Here is a 23,996-nt window from a genome sequence, read left to right as displayed (position 1 = left end):
TTACCTTATGAGGGAACTCGCACTCGCAGCCTAACAGCAACTGTTCAAAACAAAATACCATTACGATATCAACTTTACAACGAGACGGGGGGATTGTTTTTCACTCTGCCTCGATCAGTTAAGAATGTATTAGCCTAGTAAACATAGGACTTTTACGGACACGCGGAAAACAGGGAAATGACTATATATCGCCTGTCAGTGTTGCGCCCTTGATTGGGCACTTTTGCACCTGGTTATGTTGGAAAAAGAAAGCGTTTGCCTGCCCTGCGTTGTGCATGTGCACTGACCCTCTGCAAAGGGAGTCAAGTTTTAGAAAACTCCCAAAGCTGATTCAATTCTTCATTTTATCTCGAACCCGGTCTGATTTTGTGAAATATACGCAGTAACCTACGCTTAAAATATTGTTTAACTTCGTACAGCAGTGCACATATCTTCATTCAGGCTGCATTCCATTCGTGCTCCCGATTCCCAATCATATTTCTCTAGTATCTATCTATACACGCTAAATTATTTTCCATTTAGTGAAGCCTATATGCATTTTTACTTGACGAACATAAACATGTTCTTAGGTTAATATGTGCAAATATATAAGTTTTACCATAATTCCCAATTCCAAAACTATTTTGAAGGTAGGCTATATTCAGGCCTAAAGCATAATTGTTGCATTAACTTCAAACTCAAAGAAGTCAAAGCATATGCGTTGCGTAGATGGGTCTATAAAACTACGCGGAAGCAAGACAACAATTAATCCTGAGCTATAGTATACATGTATTAATTCAACTGCAACTTACTGTATGACTGTGCCTTATGAGCAGCAATGGTCAGAGAGATGTGAGCAGAATGGAAGCCAAACTGTTCAAGTGTATTGTCTCTAAATAGACAAGGCTGTTGTTGAGTTGTTGAATTAAATTTATGGCGTGTGCATTCTTTAAAGGTCAATTCCCCTGACCTCGAGAGAAAGTTACTGCACACTCCAACATTCCCAGCCCTAACGGGGACAACTCGACTTCACATTCATGTGAAGCCGCAACCAATCTGAAGTTTCACAAACAGGAGAGGAGCAGAACTTTAAAGGGACGGATAGAATGAGACATAAGGAAAGATTCAAAGAAACTTGTAAAGCTCCCATCCAGAGACATCCGGGAGAGGGGAAACAGCGCACGTCATTGTCAATGAAGGGTACCGCTGTGTGGACAAACGTGAAACTGCCACCTAGGCTAGAGAATAAAGTTATTTGCTATATTATTATGAACGCAAACACCGAGGCAGCGAACATGTAACAGAACAAATCAAGTTCAATATCACACCGCGACATTACGGTCAACACAAACAGCCTGTGACTTCAAACGTATGCTGCCCCCCCCCCCTCTCTGAGTTTGAAAGCTTTTAGACATGTTGTTGTTTGTAGCCTAGTAAGTCCGCACGAAGCATTATGAACTGCAATAAACAACTGGTTGTCAACATACTGATTATGATTACTAGTATATTTTAGTTATTTATGATTGTTGTTGGAATAGAAGAAAATAGCTTCTTCTTATAATAGCCTGGCTATACTGATCCGGAGACGCGAAAGTGCTCATCCACTTCGAACGCGCAGCTCGCGTGTTGCGTCTACTCTGATCCTCGTGAGAACGACGCACTAAATAACACTTTTTTAATCTGTTATAAAAAGTGGTCCGAAAGAGACAAGAGTGGTAAAACTACCCTTTAACTTTTCCAATAACATGCAGAATTCGCGCGCCATCACAGATGCATTGCATTGACATAATGTAAAAGCTTAGATCGACGATGGTTAATAACGCCGTTTGCGAAACGTATCCATATTCATAAACTAAATAGAAATAGCATTGTATTACCTTGATGAGGTGAGTCTTGGACGGAATAATGCACGTCCTCGCAGTATAGGCTATCCTGTGCGTGTCGGCTAGACGGGCTACTTTGTACAAATCACTGTGCTATCTGTTGAGCGAAAACTAAAGTCTGTTTCCACACGGGCCATATGAGGGGATCCCGTCCCGTTCTGTTCTGTCAATGAAGTTCTGCTGTCAAGACTGCATGCAAAGTATCTATCTGTTGTTGTTATCTGTTCTATTCTTTCCCCCCCACTTTCTCTGAGACAAGAGAAGACGATGGTTGGAGCTGTCAATCTTGGCAATCAATGCGAGCAGCCATGTCGCAAGTATTCAAAGCATTTCCCGTCGTGCAACATCAGAAAGTGAGTGGCCAGGGCATTGATCTGAGGAAGGCAGAGGCAGGACTCCCCCCTCCCTCCCAGACAGGAGATAGAGAGAGAGAGAGAGAGAGAGAGAGAGAGAGAGAGAGAGAGAGAGAGAGAGAGAGAGAGAGAGAGAGAGAGAGAGAGAGAGAGAGAGAGAGAGAGAGAGAGATCTGTGATGAGATGAGTTCAGACGCTGTTTGTTACGCGCACAATTTAGTCAGTAGAATGGACTTACTTAGATGAATATCGGACGTAGCCCACACACTGTGTGGCACACACAGCGATTAAAAACTTTGCGGCGATCTTTCTGAGATGCAATGCAATTTGCAAAGCCTTTATTTCTGACTGTCGCGAACTTTCCCTGTTCAGGAAATAGAATAGCAGCAGAACATTAGGACTTCAATTACCCGCAAATGTTAGGCAAAATATAAATTTAAATAAAATTATATAAAAGCAATACGCTATAGAAGCTCCAAAAATAATATCCTCTGATAATTTGAGACCATGAGGGTCAGTTGAAACATCCAAAACACCAATGTGTTTAGGTTTTATAGGGGAAACGGCTAAAATCTAACATATATATATTTGTAGGCCTGCATTATTTTATAGCTTTTTATCACACTTTAGGCTGTGAGTGTGTCAGTGTGACATGTAATACGGAGTAAAATGATGGCTCCTGGAGGAGCCTCATTTAACCTGAGGTGTGAAAACTTTCCCTCAAACTCGGTCTTGAAAATATACCTAAAATGTGTTGAATTTAAAGGCATTATATTGTTAAGACCTGAAAATAACGCTCAACGATTTGCTTTTAGCCTTCATTAAAAATAATAGCGCAACCCTTTTACAATACTAGCAAGAGGAAATATTGCATTAAACGAGCATAAATAATATAAAACAAGAAGTTTAGGAAATAAAATAGGTTGTGTTTACAAGAAAGGGCAATGCTTTTGTGATAATCAATAGTTGAATTCATATCCCCAACAAAAAATCCCACAATAGCCTATTGATTAGGCTAGTGCTTGATTAAAATCATCTGTGAAATTTGAGGTTTGACCGTATAGGCTACATATATTATTTCCACACTAAATGGACACAAATAGGTTGAGTTAAGAAAACCCATACTTTGTATTATGTAAATAAAAATAATCTATTGCGAACATAGCTACATTGTAATGTTTGAATGCTTGGGAAATGCTCTTGTCAAGTTAACGTTGTCATAAAGCTAACGGTTCACACAAGTATCTTTAATTGTCCACAGGTGACATAAGAGGCAGTATAGCCTGCTCTGAATTACGATAATTTTTGACTTGGACATACAAATGGCAATTGTCAATTCAGCCAAAACAATTGAATTGATCCTATACGTTTGACAATGCAATGTGTAATGGTATTGCATAAATAAACAACTGCATTTTATGATAATCAGAACTGGTCAAGCCTATAATCATACCACAAAGAACATAATTCTCAGCATGCTATATGCCAATGCATATATAAAAACACATCATTGATGAGAAATGTAGATAATAGAATGCTTACTTACAAAGAAAGTGCAGACAGCGGTACAAAATTCTGTTTGTTAACTGAAGAGTCACACATAGGGCTAAAGAGGGGAGGAGAAGCAGAGAGAGAGAGAGAGAGGGGGAGAGATAGAGAGAAGGAAAGTGAAGAGAGTGGGGGCAAGAGAAACTCATCCACATCACTCACAGCATCAGATCTGCTCCTGTTTCACTTCGCATTGTCGCATATTTGTTTTGTAAACTATACTCAGTAGGCCTACAACTCGTTTATTTTGTTAAGATCTAATGATGATTAATCTCCAACATTTTGTTCATATAGGGAAAATAGGGCTGTGTGTAGGCCTATAGTTAAAATTGATTTAAGAATTGAAAGAAAGAAAGAAAGAAAGAAAGAAAGAAAGAAAGAAAGAAAGAAAGAAACGTTTACCTTTCTCCATGAAAGTCCGTCCGTAGATGAGAATACTTTTGAGTTGAGCGAGCCCCACCAAAGATTAAACAACTTCAAAATGAAGGTAGGCCTACGCTCTGTATTGTTATCAATGGAAACATGTCAAATTAATATTGACGTTCATTACTGTTCTTTTGGAATAAACAATAAATCTGAAAAAGATCAGACTTCAGATGGTGTATTTTGGATAGACATAAAATTGCCAACTCTTCCCTATAGCGGAGTTTTCTTTTACCTGCGCAGTGGAAACAACAGTAGACTACAGTAAGGCTACTGTGTCAGTTTCATGTGTCTCACACGCCACCTTTTGGAGACTATGGGAAGTTCCTCCCGTTTTTACCATTATGTGGACAAATTAGGAACTGTAGCAGTGTGTTGGTGTGTGTGTTTGTGTGTGTGTGTGTGTGTGTGTGTGTGTGTGTGTGTGTGTGTGTGTGTGTGTGTGTGTGTGTGTGTGTGTGTGTGTGTGTGTGTGTGTGTGTGTGTGTGTGTGCGCGCGCAAAGGCCTACTTTTTGTTAACTGTAAAGGCCTATAGACTGTTTAGAGACCTGCATTCTATAGCAATTACCAAGTAACCTATTTCTGACCCACATGCAGTTGTAGTACTGGCTCTGAGTCTCAATTAATAAGGCACACAGATTCCCAATGATGTTCTCTAATGGCAGTTTCCTTTTAGCACAAAAACAGTAGGCCTACACAACTTGACAGAATGTAACACAGAGAAGACCACATGCAGTTGTATAGGCCACTAGTTCTCAAAGTCCTTGCAGGGGTGGTTCCAGGGGTCCCCAGCAAAATGAGTAAATATCTTAAATCCTTAAAACACCACAAATCTTGTAAGGTTCCCTGGCATAAAATATTTTCAGATGAGTGTCCACGGCCTAATACATAGCCTATTAATTTGATCCTTAAATGAAAATACAGGTAAATACAATGCAGCTATTCAGGTTAAACTTCTGTACATGCCAATGTTTGGACTGACTGAGGCATCTGACAGACTGTGTGTGTAGCTTGGTAGCAGCATCTATGCATGGTTGAATTACACTACACATAAACAGCATAATAATTAGGCTATACGCTGTGCAAACAGTGGTGGACAATGTACTGCAACCACAGGACTTGAGTCGAAGTATAGATACTCATAGTGAAATATTACTCCATTATAAGTGTCCAATGTCCATTGCTGTCAAATTTGACATTTGAAACGAAAAGCATTACAAATTACAAAGAAATATCAATAACAAAAATAGCAGATTCACAAGCTCACAATGCAATACAGTGTGAGCTTCTGATCTGTTATTTTCACAATATTTGAAATAGAGCTTAATAAGTGGTTAATTCATAATGCACCATTTCCCTTCGTAGAAATGTAGTGGAGTCAAAAGTATACATTATATGTCTTTGAAATGTAGAGGAGTATAACCAGTACGACACCCTGAGGGCAAGAGGCGTGCACCCATCCGCCTGGGTGACGACAGACTGCTGGGCGAGCGCTGGCACTATGGCATGGGGGGGTTAGATTATGGAATTCATTCTGTATACTGACCTGATGAAGATCAAATACGTTGTCAGATTTCTCAATAAAGAAATCTATCATCTGCCGAAGTTTCTTTAGCAGCTGAGGGTTTGAGGTCAGATGTAGAGTTGCTGGCCGGCTCCTGTATGCAGATCTAGGTGATCCAGTCTTCTCCATGTATGGCTATCCAGGGTTTGATGAGGTCAGTGTCGTATTTTCATGTATGAGACGGCCATATATGGAGCGTGTCACAAGGCGTGATGGACTGACGGCCATATATGGTGTCGTGACCTGTCCAAGAATAAAATAAAATAAATGTTTATTGTTATAAGTTAAAGCTCTATTCTTATAGCAACCATTGTTACAGAGTGAGTGAGTGAGTGAGTTGGTGTTCAGTAACGGGTCAGGTCACCCCATCCCTCCAGGTCTTTAATAAACAGAATACTGATTTTATGCACTCAACAGGAGAGACAACTTCACAAAGATCATTTATCAGCTTACGAATTGAATTGATAATGTATACCAGTTCCTATAGTTTGTCAGCTCATTTTTGTTTGTTTCAACACTTCGAATTTCACTTGTTCATCATGTATCCTGTATGAATTCTCTCCCCTGACTGTATTGGTATCCTTCCTGACCTATAGAGATCAATTTCCTAAAGAGTGGTAGAGACCATGCTATTTGATCAACCACTCTTATAGCAATGATTACAGGCTATTTTACCAATTATACTGATGGCTACTGTATTGATACATTTTATTCTATTTTTACTGCACTACATTTCAAAGTCAAATTTGTACTTTTGAGTCGACTCCACCACATTCCGAGTAAAGGGAAACATATCATGAATTAACCACGTAAGCCCTGTTTCAAGTGCAGTATATAGCATATCTACAAGCTCAAAATGTCTACATTTCAATAGGCCGCCTACAGCAATGTATATTTAAAAGCAATTGTACTTTGTACTTTTGAATACTTGAGGCTATTTTTAAAATCATGTAGGCTACTTTGAATACCTGAGAATTAGTAGGCTGCTCCAGACTCCAGTACTCATGTATACATTTGTCAGAGCAACTTTCACTTGTTGACATCTGTACTGGGGCTGAGTTCCCTCGTTACTTTCTCCGGCACTGGTTACTGTCTAGTCAACGTTTCCTGTTCTTAATGTCCGCATGAAGAGCATATGACAGTCCAGCTTCATGGGGGTACGCCAGACATATTTGCATACCCCTGTGAGTCTTTGATGCATCTTGAAAGTCTAGGCCATAAATATTTGAAAGGGAGAGTGCATGAAAATCAACATTTTTGTTACATAAATTAACATGTGTCCTTCTCCTGTTCTGCATGGTTAATTGTAGAAAACCATTCAGTCTGGGGTGGGTGTGCTTTATAATTTGCCTATCGTTGCTGTCGAGTGGAAACATATGTCCAAAACCTTTCAGGATTCAAATCAAGTACAAGAAATAGAAGATCTACAAGCTGAAAACATGTTCCTATATATGCAATGGGTTTTTGAGCTTGTAGATCGGCTATTTTAACTACCTTTGTGTGACTGATTGTAGTATGACAAAGTATACAAACTTTCATTTATGAAAAAACTAAAAGTTAAAATCTGGAGATGAGGTTTCTGCCTGACAGCAACGCTGCTTTTCATAGTAGTGTACATAGGTTGTATTAATCTGTAGCTGTACAACACTGATTATTGACACACATATAGGTGTATTAATCTGTAGCTGTACAACACTGATTATTGACACACATATAGGTGTATTAATCTGTAGATGTACAACACTGATTATTGACACACATATAGGTGTATTAATCTGTAGCTGTACAACACTGATTATTGACACACATATAGGTGTATTAATCTGTAGATGTACAACACTGATTATTGACACACATATAGGTGTATTAATCTGTAGCTGTACAACACTGATTATTGACACACATATAGGTGTATTAATCTGTAGCTGTACAACACTGATTATTGATACATTAATCTGTAGCTGTACAACACTGATTATTGACACATATTAATCTGTAGCTGTACAACACTGATTATTGATACATTAATCTGTAGCTGTACAACACTGATTATTGACACACATAGGTGCACACTGCACACATGATAATCTCAGAACTAATCTATAGGCCAAAATATAATATACTGTAGGTTAATTAACAACATGACTTGTTGTAGAATGGCTACTTTCGGGGAAAAGATTTTGTGAAGAGGGAAAAAGGATCCCTGGGTGAACCCGGTCAACAAAGTACAGTAAAAAAATCAAGCTTGACAGATTTGACCAACAAAGTCAGAAAGAATACAGCTCTCATTTGGTATAGGGATGGCTCATGTACTGCTGTGGTTAAAATCCAATTCACTGTGACAGTCAGTGTTGCAGGCAAGACTTAACAAACATGTTAATTATAGATAATAGCTCCATGGGAGGGGCATGTGCACAGCATTTGATCTGTGAAATGCAGTAATGATCTGTTCTGACTGTTGTTGAGGCTGAGGTTTTGAAATGTAATCTCTATGCGGAAATGCACAAACTTAATATGAAAAGGATAATAAATGTGTATTAAGTATTCCTTACACAATAGTTTTTATTGCCAATACTATACAGCCAGAGAGAAATTGAGCAAAATCATCAACATGTGTTGCTCTTTTTCTTCAAATATAATACATCAACTTGAGCTGTGGCCACCCTAAATTGGCAATTGAGAAAATAACTAGTGGTTGTGTGGTTTTTATCCACTGACTCTTTTTTCCTGATATCCGAATGTATTTTTATTTATTTAAAATATAATAAGAAATCATAAGGAACCACCATCCACAAAACCACCATTAGTCAATATTTAATGAATGCCAAGTTATGCAATTAACTCAAGCTTGATTTGCATACATGCAAATAATGTCTCTCCCAATTGGACTTGCAAAGTGGGGCACTCTGTTCTCATTAGCTGGCCCAAATCTCTTACTTGTAACTCTAGATTTCATCAAAGTTTAGTCAGGATCTAATATTTCCTTTCAAGTTAACAGAGAACCACTGATTAATCATGTTGAAATAAGGAGTGCAACATGCCAATCCTAATTATATACTATCAGGAACATCATCATACAGCCTGTATCAACAATACTACAAATATCTACAGTGCAATTCTCATACATGCTGTCTGTATAGCTACAATTAGTTGTACATCCTTTATATTACCTATATAAACCACAGATATTTGAGATTAAATAGCATATTAGCAATCTGGATTCATTATGAAATATATCTGGGGGAAAAAAGGCTGTATTAGTGGTTCCCAAAGGTGTGTGCTGTGTGAGCCTGTGTCCAACCGAATACAAGTCAAGGCTGGCACCTTGGTTGGACATGGGCACCTCTATGTAAAATTAGCTATATTTTGTCTATTTGAAAAATGGTCTTAAGCAGCCTAATGTAAAGTATACATGATGTGAACATGCACAATACATCATTATCAGACTTAATTTTATCGTTCAACTTATTGTTTATGACCCGAAATGACTGGATATACAGGTTTTGTAGCAATTATAGAAATATTAGACCTTACATTACTCAATTCGAATAGTCTAGTGTGAGATGCCTCAGAGTTTTAAAATTGTGTAGGTTGTGCTGTATAAAATAATTTGATAATCTGACCTGTAGTGTGTTATACTGGTTTCCCTGTGGGAGGAGGTCAAAAGGGGGGTGGCTCACAGCACAGCCTCAGCCTGATGGCCTCCAAAAGTCTCTAATATCTCCCCTGAGTCATAGGGATATCCCTTTGGTTTAGTGGTTAAGATGTTGGCTTTCCACGCTGGAGACCCAGGTTTGATTTCCAGGTGTTACATTCCAGGTTTACTGTCAGTGTGAAGTTGGCTGAGTGGCCAAGGCTCCAAAAAGTGACAGGATCCAGCAATACCATTTAGAGGGTTTTATTTCTCCACGATGCAGCAGTATTTACAGTGGAAGGCCTAACAAACAAAAAAACACTGAAGACTAAACTCACAAAAAGACAGATGAAACTTAGCTTGAAAGCAAATTAGGAAACAAAAACCCTTCCAAAAAGGGACCCCTAGCAGCTCTCCCTGGGTGTTACCTGCTTGTTGCCCAAGCCACTACTGAATCTCAGACATCCTGAGCCTCCCTTTTATACTGGGTGAGACCATACCAAGACACAGAACTAATTGGTAACCACTTAACTCCAATAAGGCAAACTATGGCCCATGAGTTGATTTACACAATTATATACGGTTTTACTAAACTCATTCCAAATGAAAACATTTCAGGCGCCACATTATTCACATAAGAGAACACATAACACAAGAGCTCTTGAAACATAAGACAGACACCCCTCCTGCTCTATAGCACTTGGTACCTTCCCCCACTCAATCAAGAGGATCACCAGTACTGCAGGAGAGCCAGGTGCCACACAATTCCCAATCAACAGAAATGCTGTTAAAACCCATGCACCATCTTTGTGTCCTTTTATAATTCATGTTTGTACAAATAATAAAATAACATGCAACACTAATGTCCAGTCACACAGTCCTCTAAGCCGGCTTGCTGTTAAATGGAAGCAGCTGTGTAGTAGTGTACAGTATGTCTGTTTGTTCCTCTTTAGTCTATAGGGCACGGGCTCCCCCGTGACAGTCAGTATACAATAAACAAATGTATTGAATGTGTAGCAGACGCCGTGCATACAATAACTCAGGGGTCGGCAACTTTGATGATGGAGAGGGCCACTCCCTCCAGAGGGCCACATTGCATATACTGTCGTCTGTCGGGCAGAAACCTCTTATCTCTGTATTTTACCTATTTTTTTCTTCTCGTAATTAATTCCCTACGTCGTCATTCTGTCACACAAAAGTAACAAAAATAGCTGATCTACAAGCTCAAAACGTGTCAGTGCGAGGCATTTTGAGTTTGTAGATCTGCTATTTTTGCATTTTTTTATTGGAATCCTGAACAATTTGTTGCTATTTCTGGAATGGAATCCTGAAAAGTAACATTTCTATTTGATTTCAAATGCATTTACTTATGTTAACTTTATGAACTTAAATACAATTAGAAATGCACTCTCTCGAGATGCCAACTTGCAATTTGTTGTCTTGTGCGCAAGCAGAGCACGCCATGAGGTGTGCTCACCACTGCTAGTACGACTAGTTCTATAGGGGACTCAGAGCAGCAGTGCGCCATGAGGTTCTGAGTTCTAAAGCTCTCTGCTGCTGTCTGGGTACAATCGACTGCTGCTCTGAGTCCCATATAGAGCTCTGTCTGGGTACAAACTGCTGCTCTGAGTCCTAGAGCTCTCTGTTTGGGTACGACTGCTGCTCTGAGTCCTAGAGCTCTCTTTTTGGGTACGACTGCTGCTCTGAGTCCTAGAGCTCTCTGTTTGGGTATGACTGCTGCTCTGAGTCCTAGAGCTCTCTGCTGTCTGTCTGGGTACGACTGCTACTCTGAGTCCTAGAGCTCTCTGCTGTCTGTCTTGGTACGACTGCTACTCTGAGTCCTAGAGCTCTCTGCTGTCTGTCTTGGTACGACTGCTACTCTGAGTCCTAGAGCTCTCTGCTGTCTGTCTGGGTACAACTGCTACTCTGAGTCCTAGAGCTCTCTGCTGTCTGTCTTGGTACGACTGCTACTCTGAGTCCTAGAGCTCTCTGCTGTCTGTCTTGGTACGACTGCTACTCTGAGTCCTAGAGCTCTCTGCTGTCTGTCTTGGTACGACTGCTACTCTGAGTCCTAGAGCTATCTGCTATTCTAAATCCTTTAGACCCATTAATGACCTTATACCAACCTTGAAACGTACCTTAGTTACGTCACCAAGAATGGTGGTCCCTTATTGGCTGTTGGAGGACACCGACATATGCATGCATGCATGCATGCATGCATACATACATAATTATATACCCAGCCGATCGCATTACTCACGCGCTCTGCTTGCGCTAGTTAGTAAATACATTGAACATAAAAAGACAAGAATATTTTTGCAACCTTAGGTCGCAGATTACTATGAAAATCTGCAAAACCTGTCAGTCACTCAGTCATTGATTCCGTCACGCCACCATGTATGGCCGTCAGTCCACGATGCCTCGTGACACGTCACGCCACCATATATGGTCGTCAGTCCGTCACGCCCTTGTGACAAGCTCCATACAGTATATGGCTGTCTCGATATATGCAGATCACGACACTGACCTCATCAAACCTTGGATAGCCATAGAAGCCACCCATAGATCTCCATTATATGGAGCTGACCTGTTCTGACTTTCCATATGTTGATCTGACCTCATCAAACCCTGCACATGCAGTCAGGACACGCTCCATATATGGCCAGACCTCATCAAACCCTGTACACTCAATACACTGCCCCCACTGACACCCTTAGATCTCCATATATGGAGCTGACCTGTTCTGACATTCCATATGTTGATCTGACCTCATCAAACAATGTACACTCAAGAATAAATTGTTAGCTTTACTTACTAAGCGGCTCCAACTCAGTGCATTATCTGCACCCAATCAATTCTGTGGTATGTCAAACTGGTCCAAACAATAGGCTACACAGTGGCTAAACAAGTTCACTGAATCATCTCAAACAAAGTCACTGGTATGGCAGCATGCTGTCAAACAAAGGGATTTAACAGGACACACCCAGACCTTATTTACCTGTATACTGCATAACCATGCAGTCTCCAAATGACTTGGCACTGACAGAATTAACACATTTGAGATTCTTGAACAATGGCTTTGTTTCCCAAATTATGAAAGCTCACAGTCAACTGTGGTATAACTATATTATTACAGCTGAAAGTTATTTACGTTTTCAGGTACACAAATACACAACTAACTACATATATTATAAAGGAGTTGGTAAACTGCGCCACACCAACTTACAGTATGTAAGATATGTGGTTATTTTGGCATTGGTTTCAGCATTTTGATAACCTCCTGAAGTCATACACACAAACCACAACTGGATACATACCGGTTTCATATACAATTGCATATTGTATATGAAACCGGTTTGTTGTATCCTAAGCTGAGTGCACATTCCTAAGTTATTACGTTGTTTGTCAGTCACCTCTCTTACTGTTGTTAGTTTTAACATTAACAACAACAACATCTCCTAATATGTCAAAGGGTAGATATAACAAAGTTTAAATTTAATTTTAAGTGGAGGTAGAGGGGTTGAGTGATTGGAAGTTACCAACTCCCTGAAAGGAACAGATGAGTTTGCTGATGAGTTAACTGAATCAGATAACACCATGGATAACACCAGGGCCTTTATACAGTATATACAGTATACAGACTAAATCAAATAACATTTAACATTTAACATTTCACTAGGGCCACTAGTCCCCCCACTTCCGGGTTCCTGACAGTTATATGTGTCTCCTATACTCTCAATACAATTGGTTTGGGTCACCAAAAGCATCCAAAACCTTCAACCCCAGGCAGAAATTTGTATACTCATAAAACAAGAAAATCAGCATTGATTGGAGCAATAATTCATAATTTAATTATGAGAGTGGATATATTTTTACACTAAATTAACTTACTGGATTTAGTTTTGAATTGATTGATTGAAAGATCTATTAACAGATTGGAGAATTACAATACAAAACTGTTAACTGTGGACGACACCATAAAGCATTACACTTGCTCAGTGAAAATATGTGCGTGGAACTGTTAGATTAAAGATGCTTTATGTACTGTACAAGGCATTCACTTTTATGTAGGCCTACAAAAAGCCCATCACTGTAGGTATTGTAAATGCTTTCCGTTTAAAGAATCGTCAGAGTAGTAAGTTATTGTTTTTGTGTAACACAGCATTTTTAACACACACAATCATGTATGCGCAGATGAGTTGTATAGTGTTGTGCTGATGAGTTATCTAATTACCGGTATATAATCTTTCAAGTAAAAGTTGATGCAAAAACTTCTGTTTTAGCTACCATTAACAGTGGATGAATGCACAATATGACTGTGATGCAGTTTTATCTGTTCTTTTTATCCTATGCATGCATGTCAGAGAGAATATTCAGTGATTCCGACCTATTCAATAATTCAACAATTCACAATGCCAATCCTTACATATTAAAAAATGAGCTTGAGATGATAAAAGAGCATAAAATACCATTTTAGAATCAAAGTAATTTTCTGTATTGGATTTCTTGGTTTTGCATTATGTACAGTTGGACTACAATAGGCATCCCCACGGTGTATGAAGTAGTGTTTTCATCGTCTGGCCATGAAAATGATCTCATTATGCTTTTAGGAATCCTGGGGAATCAATGTAGCGTTTATCACTCGCAATTCTTGCCAAGGGAAAAATTATGGATATCTTGCAAATTCACTGCAGTACACAGACTGGTATGCACCAGAAAACAAGGTCAGGATTCGCAGCATGGTCTCAGTAGGCCATTCCTTTCAACACTATAAGACAACCCTAGACATAAAGGAGATATTTTTGACAATAACTATAATTTCAACCATTATCAACCGGCATTCCTAATTTCGGACATAGCGAAATGGCAATATTTTGTACATATATGTAATCTTAATACGTATATTAAATATTGCATGGCAAAATGGATAAGAAGAACAGTACTTGTGCTTTCGGCTTAGAATGTGAGGAGTTTGTTTTTTTAGTTAGTGTACATCTCAAAAAGCCCTCCTGAAGCCAGTATTTAGCAAAGGATTAATGTGTGAGGCCTTGATTGCGTTTAACAGAACAGGACCCAATTAGCATAATAGGCCCTATTTCATTCCCTTTGAAGTCCAGAGCATGGAATAACAAATGTATATGAACCACCAGCCAAACGTCAATACATGGAAATGCCACAACCCTCAGTGGAGGGTCTGGGGTGCATTTCTGCAGGAGGAAGGGGTGGGGGGGGGGGGGGGGAAACATCCCATTTTTATTGCAAAATAAGCAATAACAGAGGATGTGATGGGTCTTCTACCTAACCCACCAGGGCCAGCAGGCACTCTGGGAGTGTGGGGCCCCCAGTCCTAGAGAAGCGATGGAGGCAGAGGGGGTATGGCAGCTCCCACTGTGGTGCTTAGGGAGGTGCATCCCCTCTTTCAGGTGTTTTCAAAGCACACCATGATAAGTAATTACTCTCCAATTAACGATGAAGTTCTCAGCTGGGAGGGAGCTGCAACGGCACAGCCTATACTCTTTAGAAAATGAAACGGGCAGTGCAGCCATAAAAATGTTGTCAATACATGACGTGTATGTGTAAGGTTGGCCATGTTCCCTATTTTGGATCTAGGCAAACTGTTTTAATTATATATATTGATGCAAAAATTGTAAATAATAGCTACAAATCTACAAGCTCATGTGACATGTGACAAGCTATTTTCGTTGCATGATTATGATAAACTACAAAATAGGGCTTAAAGCTGCTATAAGCAATTATGTCAACATTTTAATGACGTTTTTTTGTTTTTGGTATTCACACAGCCAGTAATGAGTAAAACGCTCCCAAAAAATGTAGTCTCTGTATTCTAGGGGCCATAATCTGCATTCAAAGATGTTCCTAGAAGCTTTGTCATTGGTTGAAAAAAAAGACCAATCAGGAAGTAGACAGGTAAATCGACCAATGACAAAGCTTCTAGGAAAATCATTGAATGCAGATTGTGGCCCCTAGATGTGTCACAGAGACTAAAGTTTTTACCCATTGCTGGCTGTCTGAATACCAAAAACAAAACAAAAACAAAGGTCATTACATTTTTGACATATTATTGCTAATAGCAGCTTTAAGTGGTTAATAAAACTCATATGTTTTGCGTCATGTTTTTCTGTACAAAACAAACTATTGTCTTTTATTTTATTTAAATGACGATTACTCCCAGCAGGTTCCTTTTACAATTGGATTGGAGACATATAGCTCATGATTTAAAGACATGAATTCTATGCTTCATGTTCCAGTTACTACCATACACCTTCTTGGTTGAACATGTAGAGACAGAATAAAAAATGCTCTTTTAGATGGAAAAGCTTTGAACTTAAGAAACATTTCAAGAAGCTTTTTTGTATTGACAGTTCACCTCCTTTGAGCATGCCATATAGTTGGATTCCCTTTTCAAATAATAGAATGAAATGTAATGGGTCAAAGCAATCAATGTGGATTTCAAAGAGAATCTTGGAGCTATGATGAGTGCACATTTTGTACTTTCCTTCGTACATGAATGGGATGAAGAGATGGATAATGTATGCCTCCATTAAAAAAAGGGTTTTTAACCAACACAGTATTGTCTTCCTGCTAATATTGAAACATGATTCATGAAGTTAGTCAATTGACATTTCATGGACAATATTATCTATAATAATTGGACATGATTTCTCAATCAGCATAAGCATAATGATTTCACAAAAAATACACTTGGTACAAGTACAATAGAATTATAATATTCTCGTCCATTACCACTTAAGTAGGCTACCGGTACTTAAAATAATCTGATCTAGAAGCTCACGAGTCGCATCACAACTTATTTGTTCTATTTGAAGTTTGAATTATATTTAAGATATTGTGAAATGTTTTGACATCTTTTGAATTTTGGGTGGAAATGTTTGGTGGAAAAAAGTCAATACTGACAATTCTGTTTCACCCTGAATTTCAAGAATAGTTTTTTGTATTATTTTTGTGTTGGATTTTGGAAGCGCTAGTTTTCATTAAAACGTCGCCTTCTATCATCTGCCTCCTGCATTATGTGCAGTACGTGAGGCCTGTTCAGTACGTGATTTCAATGAGCACTTCCAAACTCTCAACACAAAATAATCATCTACGCAGAATTTCTTGATAGAAAGTAGCAGAATGTCTACGGTGGATTTTATGAAACAAACCGCTTTGCAAAAACAACCCCCCCCCCCTCTCATTAGCAGGCAACAGTGCAGCACTATCTCTCTCTCTCTCTGTTTCTGGCACAACATCGCCACTTTTGCCCCTACTGGTACTCTAAACATAGTCAAATAGTCCCATAGGGACATTGCTGTTCCTTGGAGTGGTTGCACCACTCAAACATTCTGATTATCAAGTCAAGTCAACTCTTTTTAATAGGCTACCTAAAATGGACCACCTGGCCGCCTCACTTCCTGTACTTTGATAGCTACCTGTTCCTGGTACTTCACCTAGAACTATTAGACAGGTGGGATTTCTGAAAAGGCATTTTGGGGTAAAAGTGGGGAAGCAGGCTATTTAACATAATTCAAGGTTGCTGAATCTGAAAAAAATGGTTTCCAAGCTGAGGTTCAGGCAATGTGACATGTTTAATGCTAGTGCTAAGCCTACTCCTAAATGAAATAACATTTATTCACACATTTATGTGGCAGCGTCACAGTCGGACTCCTAGTAATAGTAAATCAGTGTCATACATATTCTGAAGAAAACCTGGAGTCTTGAGACTTTACCACAGACACATTTGACCGTGTACGGACATATTGATGCCCCCTGGCCCTGGTCATTGCTGTTGTATCTACTGTATCTATCTACTGACTCACCTGCCAGTATCCTAGTGACCCCTGCCACCAGGGGGACGTAGAGTCGTAGAGCCTTCATCCTACTGTACTCCTCCCTCCCAACACTCCCTGCATGCTGACCATATGAACCCATAGGAGGTCGTGCAATACAGCAGGGATAATCAAATAGATTTACCTGTGGGCCACATTACAAAAATGGCAAGGGGCCAGGGGCCAGTAGATAAAATTACGACATTAATGATACTTGATAACTTCTCTCTTTCAATTGCTGAGTAGCTGTCTGCCTTCCTGCCTGTCCAATTGTCCATGAGTAGCTGTCTGCCTGCCTGTCCAATTCTCCATGAGTAGCTGTCTGTCTGCCTGTCTATGAGTAGCTGTCTGCCTGCCTGTCCAATTCTCCATGAGTAGCTGTCTGTCTGCCTGTCTATGAGTAGCTGTCTGACTGCCTGCCTGTCCAATTCTCCATGAGTAGCTGTCTGTCTGTCTGCCTGTCTATGAGTAGCTGTCTGCCTGCCTGCCAGCCAGCAAGTTGGTTAACAGAAAATAAATTGTTATGGCTGAGTAAAATAAAATACAATAAACACAATTTGCCTGAAAATAGATTACCCAGCTATGACCTTTTTCATGAAAAGTAGTGATATGGCTGACTGAGTAAAATAAAACAATCTACCTGAAAATAGATAGCTATAAGTGAAGAGCAATTTCCGCAATATACCATTTCCGCAATTTCCATTTCCGCAATTTCCGCAATTTCCATTTCCACCATTTCCGCAATTACCATTTCCGCAATTTCCATTTCCGCATTTCCACAATTTCCGCAATTTCCGCAATTTCCATTTCCACCATTTCCGCAATTTCCGCAATTTCCATTTCCGCAATTTCCGCAATTTCCATTTCCATTTCCAACTATTAATGGCAGCTGGGTTTCATCATTCAAATAAAATAGAATTCTGTCCGTTTAGCTATAAAATGATGTCAGGGAATAGGGATACACAGTATATCTTTCATTTGCATTGCATCTCCCCCCCCCCCCCCAAGCTTTTATTTTCGTTCGAGTAATAGTACAACTCTAATAGTATTACTTAATTAAAGATAACTTCATTCAGATTTATTTATTTTTATTTCATTTTCCAGATTTTTTTTTTCTTCTTTTTTTTAGATTTTCAGTCATAATGGTCCCGCGGGCCTGATGTGGCCCGCGGGCCTGAGGTTGAGTATCACTGCAATACAGCACCAGCCCGTAGGAGTAGCCTACGTGCAATGACCAATAGAGGGTATGCGCATGCATAAAGTGAATATAAAGTGAATGGCAGATCGAGTGGCAATGTGAATTTAATGTTGTTTAAAGTAATTTAATGCAATCAAATAGGACTTTTCTGTGTGGATGTATGGGCTGTCGAGGCCAGAAAGTAGTTTTTTGCCACTCAGTAGGCGTTCCCGCATAACTTCAGTTCTGGGTATGGTGATGATGTCACGCCCAGGGGGGCAGTCAGAGAGATATTTTGTGAAGCCACTAAGGAAATGAAAGTTCATATAATGGCCTGTTGTGGCGCTGTCACTGGACCCAGAAAAACCCATAGCCCCATAGAAGTCCATGTATTTATTTTTGGCCCAACTTCACCTAGACTGTATTACCTTAATAAACATGGTCATGAATACTTTTTGCTTCCAGTCACTAGTTTAAAGTCTCATTTCTAATGTCATAATATTCTTTTTGGAAAATTATGGTCCCATTTATAAAAAAAATGACCATAAAGTGACCATAAATGTTCTGAGGGGTGTGGCTACCGTTACAGTCTATGAACGGGATCCCCCACCCACTCGAGTCAAAATAAAAACCAACGAAGAAGAAGGGGGAAGTCCCGCCTCGTTGTCTGGGCCAGCCAATGGGCCAGCTGGCCTGAGCTGGGCCAAAACGGATCTAGAAAGATGGCGACTTCCATTGCAAGGACTGACAGGCTTCATTTTACCTTCATGTTAGACCCGCGGAACGCTTTGTCCATATTTTTTACAGTCTATGTGTCACGCGCATACCCTCTATATCACCCTCCCCACCCGGCTTCCCCCGAACACAGGCCAATTGTGTTTGTGTAGACACTCAACAAAGGTTATTGGTTATGGTCAACCTCATTTATATTATCTGATAAATGTCTGATGAGCCACATAATATGTTAATATCTTTAATATTCACATTTTTATAAATTTCCATTGTGCAACCTTCCTCATACAGTCATACAGAAAATACAGAAAATATCATGTTAAAGGTTATTTTCATCCTGATGTAAGCAAAAATAAAATTCATTTTGGCAAGCTAATAAGAGACTGGCAGTGCTAGATACATACATATTTCAAGTGATTTGGTGTAAGAATATCATCTGAGTTTTGACAAAAATACTATCGTCATAACACATTTTGTACCGTATATTCATTAGATCTTTCCATAAGATGATTACTCTCACATTCCATGTCTGAAAAAAGAACAAGTTTCCTATTAAGATCACACCGCAGGTACATTAAATGCATTTTAATGCATTTCAGTTTCAATTCTTCACATCCTTACAGTATACAGTTAAAAGTGCAATAATAACATGTATAAAATCTTGTTTCTTCTTCTTCTTTCAATTATTGGATTAAGATTTGTTAGATATATCCAAAGTTATGCACAGCAGCCTCCATAGCAAAGGGTCCTGTTTTCTTCAGGAAAATAGCTTTGAGCAACTATAAAATGCTTTACCAAGTCAATCCTGCAAGTGCCTCAGAGTGCAGGCTAAGTGTTTTCTACAGTTCCTCTACTATAACAACAGTGTAACTGTCCACATCAAATAAAAAGATACTTTCTTTGAGAATCCATGTGTTGTCGTTATGGAGTAGCACCTCAGTGTCCAGAGATTGCTTGAGCTGAGGGAAAAGTCACAAGACAAGAATGAAAGAGTATATGGTTAAGAGTTCAATGAAATTATTAAAAGAATATATCTTAGAAATATGCCCTGAGTGACATTCAAACTGCATAGAGTACAGGAGGAATTCACTAAGAATGAGCAACGTGGCCCATGGGCTCAGCTATTCCCATTGAAAGCATGAATATGAATCCAACTATAGCATGATTACACAAGAAACAATAAATATATAAATTACTCCTTTCTATAACAAATGTTTACAAAAAGTGATCATTCTCATCTCAGGAACAAAAAAGTTCACAAAGTGGGACCTTTTTCTTGCTTTTCGTGTGTGTGTGTGTGTGTGTGTGTGTGTGTGTGTGTGTGTGTGTGTGTGTGTGTGTGTGTGTGTGTGTGTGTGTGCGCGTGTGTGTGTGTGTGTGTGTATAACCAAACCGGCTCACAGATGGCTATAGAATGAATGAATGTGTTACTTTTTATATTGTGAGATGATGTGAGCTCTGCATTCCTGTTTAATGCATAGAGTGTGTGTGGAAATTATGAGCCAATTGGTTTGAATGAATACATGTCAGAACACTAATGTTGTGTTCACTCAAGCAGCAACGAAGCTACAAAATGGACAAGCATGGCCTACTGTACACACTGTCTGACGAGTTGGCATTGAACAGGAAACAGGTTATCGGCACGTTTACAGAATGGAGCAGGAAGTGGGGAAACAGAAGGGAAAATGGTCAAACAAAATTGACCATTGACCAAGTGATTGATGCTTCACTGCATCGCTGGAGCACTGAAAAAAGTTGATGCCAACTCAACTTTGATTTGTAGCACATCACACCAATCACACAGCGACAAGTGTCGGTCAAGAGCTTCATGTTGCTGTCTTTCATTGAAAAATTACTTAGTCGTAACCTGTTGCTTGTCACCACATGTGTGAAAATGAATACAGCATCACACTTATATGTGCACTTACAGAATGATGGTGTTAGTATTTGGACTTCCCTCTCTAATATTGTGTGGTGTAATGTTGGTATTGCTTTGGATATTAAATTGGTTGAACAGGCCAATTAATTATAGGTCTTTTGGAACATTGGTCTCAGGGAGCCAAATGAATTTGGGCAGAATATATAGTAACATACAGTAAATGCACTGTATCTATATGCAAAATCAGCTGCAGTGCAACTTCAAATCACAAGGTTATAGAAGACCACCGTTTTTGATAGATAAATAACATAACTGTATAAAAGCGTGAAACTAAAAATGAATACACTGACAGCAGAGCTGAACATGAGATAAAACAGTCACAGAACAAAGATTTGAAGAGAAGAAAAAGTGGAAACGGGAAGAAAAACACATCAAATGCATGCATATGTATGAACTCCAGTCACAGTTATGGAGCATCAAGATCCTGAAGACAGTATAAGCCTAAATTTCAATGATGGCGCAGCTGTGAGCTTGTAACTCGAATACTTTCGACAAACGCCAATGTCATATTATAAAATAAGCATATTATTTAAAAAATAACTAGTTGCCACACCTATACTATGAGTATGACATCACAAACAGAGAAAGAGTGCACAATCTACTGTGCCAAGACGTTTATGGGTGTTGTGGTCATAATGTAAAAACAAAACAACTAGTACTGTCTTCTGGATGTTACATTATGAATACAGAGGTAATACAAAGCAGTGTGTACTTGTGTGTGTGTGTGTGTGTGTGTGTGTGTGTGTGTGTGTGTGTGTGTGTGTGTGTGTGTGTACAATACAATCACAGCAGTGACACGGCACTGCTACCAGACCACAGATGGTATGTGCTGTGTAATGCAGCTGTGCAGTCTGCTCAACTGTCAAGGCGCTAAAGCAAAAGTTGTCTCACTCTTTTGTTGTTAATTATACACAATGCTACAACTAGTGCTGTTTGTTTTAGCTTGTTCCTGTCTTAACCAACCATAAATATTTTGGCAGTGTTGGGGGGTGGGTGGGCACAATTATCGCAGTGAGATGAACAAACTGCCTGCAGATGTCTCTGTTGTTGATTATAATGGGAGTGGAGGGGGGTCTTTACTATCCTAGATGAGGTGTGTATATTTTACAATCACAACAGAGCAGTAGGCATGCAATGAAGTGCAAAGCACACACAAGTCCCTTGTTAAGAGAGAATTAGCGAAGCCCCGATCACATTAGCACCGTAAACATGCGGCTAGGCCTTACTTTGTGTCTCTGATTAGACAAATGTGTAGTGAAATCCGTTGCTTAGGGGAGGGGGAGGCACCCCTGATACAGGGGGGAGAGGAGGAGGTGGGGGCGGGGGTGGGGGAGGAGGAGAGGGGAGGTTAGCCTGCAGTGGGACTACAGAGGAGGAGATGAAGAAGAACACAGGGAAAAAATAGCATTGTCAATATTAGTCAAAGAAGAGGCACAGTATTGTAGGTTACAGTAGATCCAAGGAATTGTGCATCAAACGTGTGCCTAATAACAGTGCCTAACATTACAGGATAAGGCTGGCTCTTATTAGATACCGGGTACATATTTATCTTATTGTACGTTGTTTTGTAAAAAACAAATATAGCTCATAACTGGAAGTCACAGAACTCCATTGTTGTCCAAAAAAGTGTTAATTGTGTCCAAGAGTCACTGGAAAGTAATTATTTCCTGGAAAAACTTTATGAAGAGACAGAGAGACCTTCCAGAATGTAAACATGGCAGTGTTCATACACAGGGATGGAGACTGAAAAAGCTCACTTCATAAAATTTCACAAGATCCAAGTTTAGTTCAATGATGAATTATGCTGACCAAAGCAACAGGGCAGGCCTGGGCCTGGTTCAGGTTTGTGGACAACAAAATGATACATTTAACTTAAATTCAACAATTAAATCACACCATCTATTATTCTTCCATTCCTATAGCTGGGCTATTAATAGCATAACGCAGCCAGCATTACAGCCAAAATTGGTTGGGTGACAGAGGAACTTCCTTTGAAACAAAAATGATGGTGACTCAATTAAATCTGTAATAATGACATTATTCTTGTGGAGCAATTCATAACTGTGGAGCTTTTACAAAAAAAAAAAAAAGAAATCTAATATTTTAATTTAAAACATATATTTATGAACAAACCGCAAAAGCAACCATTTTGAAAAGGAATTGTGGAAAAAAGTAAATAAAATATACATCCTGATTCCTGACATATGACTAATAGGTGCCAGAAAAAAGAAGAAGAAAAAACTAATCTGGGTGTTATTTCAGCACCTTAAAAACATATACTATGCATAAGCCTATTTCTATATGAGTTTATTAAAGTTGTAAAGGTCACTGAAGCTTTGAAAATGCACAATCTGTTTACTCACCTTTTCTGTGACCAACATTATTAATTATTACTAGCAATAATCAGTTGAAATACTTTGAAACCTAAAAATGGATGGATAGATAGAATCTAATCTCATTCAACATGAGTTGGCCTTTAAAGATTTCGGCCTATTTTAGTTGAGAACAGATTTTCATGATATGCAACGAAAGTTTAACCTACCATTTGGTACTGCAAGTAAAACCCTCAGTGTTCATTTGTCTATTTGTAACTCTGAAATTGTACAAATAGAACCAAATGGACCCATTTTAGTTGTACTCTTTCAAGCATTTAGGACTGAGGCCGATTCTAAAAACGCCTTCTAAATACTGACCTAAGTTTTCTGAATATTCACACATATTCATTCAAAAGAAAAAATCAAAAATGTTATGTTGATAATATATACTGAACATAGCAACAAGAACGCCACAAGGGGTTCCCGTCTTGAACGGGTTAAATGAACACTGAGGTTTTTACAGATAGCTACAGCACAGTCAAACCTGGAACCCTATGCAGAACACACTATTTATTATAGGGTGATGGTTTGATGAGTACTG

The 23,996-nt window shown here is 39.1% G+C and overlaps 2 protein-coding genes across 14 annotated transcripts in view; both read right to left on the bottom strand.

Moving 5' to 3' along the window:
• The window catches only part of sox6 (SRY-box transcription factor 6), a 173,709-nt gene extending 171,517 nt beyond the window's left edge, over positions 1 to 2,192 (bottom strand). For all 6 annotated transcript variants that reach the window (XM_080760745.1, XM_080760748.1, XM_080760746.1 and 3 more), the window contains exon 1: positions 1,857 to 2,192. The gene's annotated coding sequence lies outside the window, so the exon portion shown is untranslated. The remainder of the gene's footprint in view (positions 1 to 1,856) is intronic.
• A 17,228-nt stretch (positions 2,193 to 19,420) lies between these two features.
• Positions 19,421 to 23,996, bottom strand: part of plekha7b (pleckstrin homology domain containing, family A member 7b) — a 121,127-nt gene continuing 116,551 nt past the window's right edge. For 7 of the 8 annotated variants that reach the window (XM_080772397.1, XM_080772400.1, XM_080772398.1 and 4 more), the window contains 2 exons: positions 22,307 to 22,444; positions 19,421 to 20,100 (listed from right to left, as the gene is read on the bottom strand). In XM_080772397.1, coding sequence (XP_080628523.1) covers positions 22,320 to 22,444 — 125 coding nt within the window. In that variant the 3' untranslated portion in view covers positions 19,421 to 20,100; positions 22,307 to 22,319. The remainder of the gene's footprint in view (positions 20,101 to 22,306; positions 22,445 to 23,996) is intronic. The other variant, XM_080772399.1, reaches the window with a different exon arrangement.

Source organism: Protomyctophum bolini (genome assembly GCF_963924005.1).
Source record: "Protomyctophum bolini genome assembly, chromosome: 1".
In the NCBI taxonomy this organism is placed as follows: domain Eukaryota; kingdom Metazoa; phylum Chordata; class Actinopteri; order Myctophiformes; family Myctophidae; genus Protomyctophum; species Protomyctophum bolini.
This window is presented reverse-complemented; position numbering and strand designations above follow the sequence as displayed.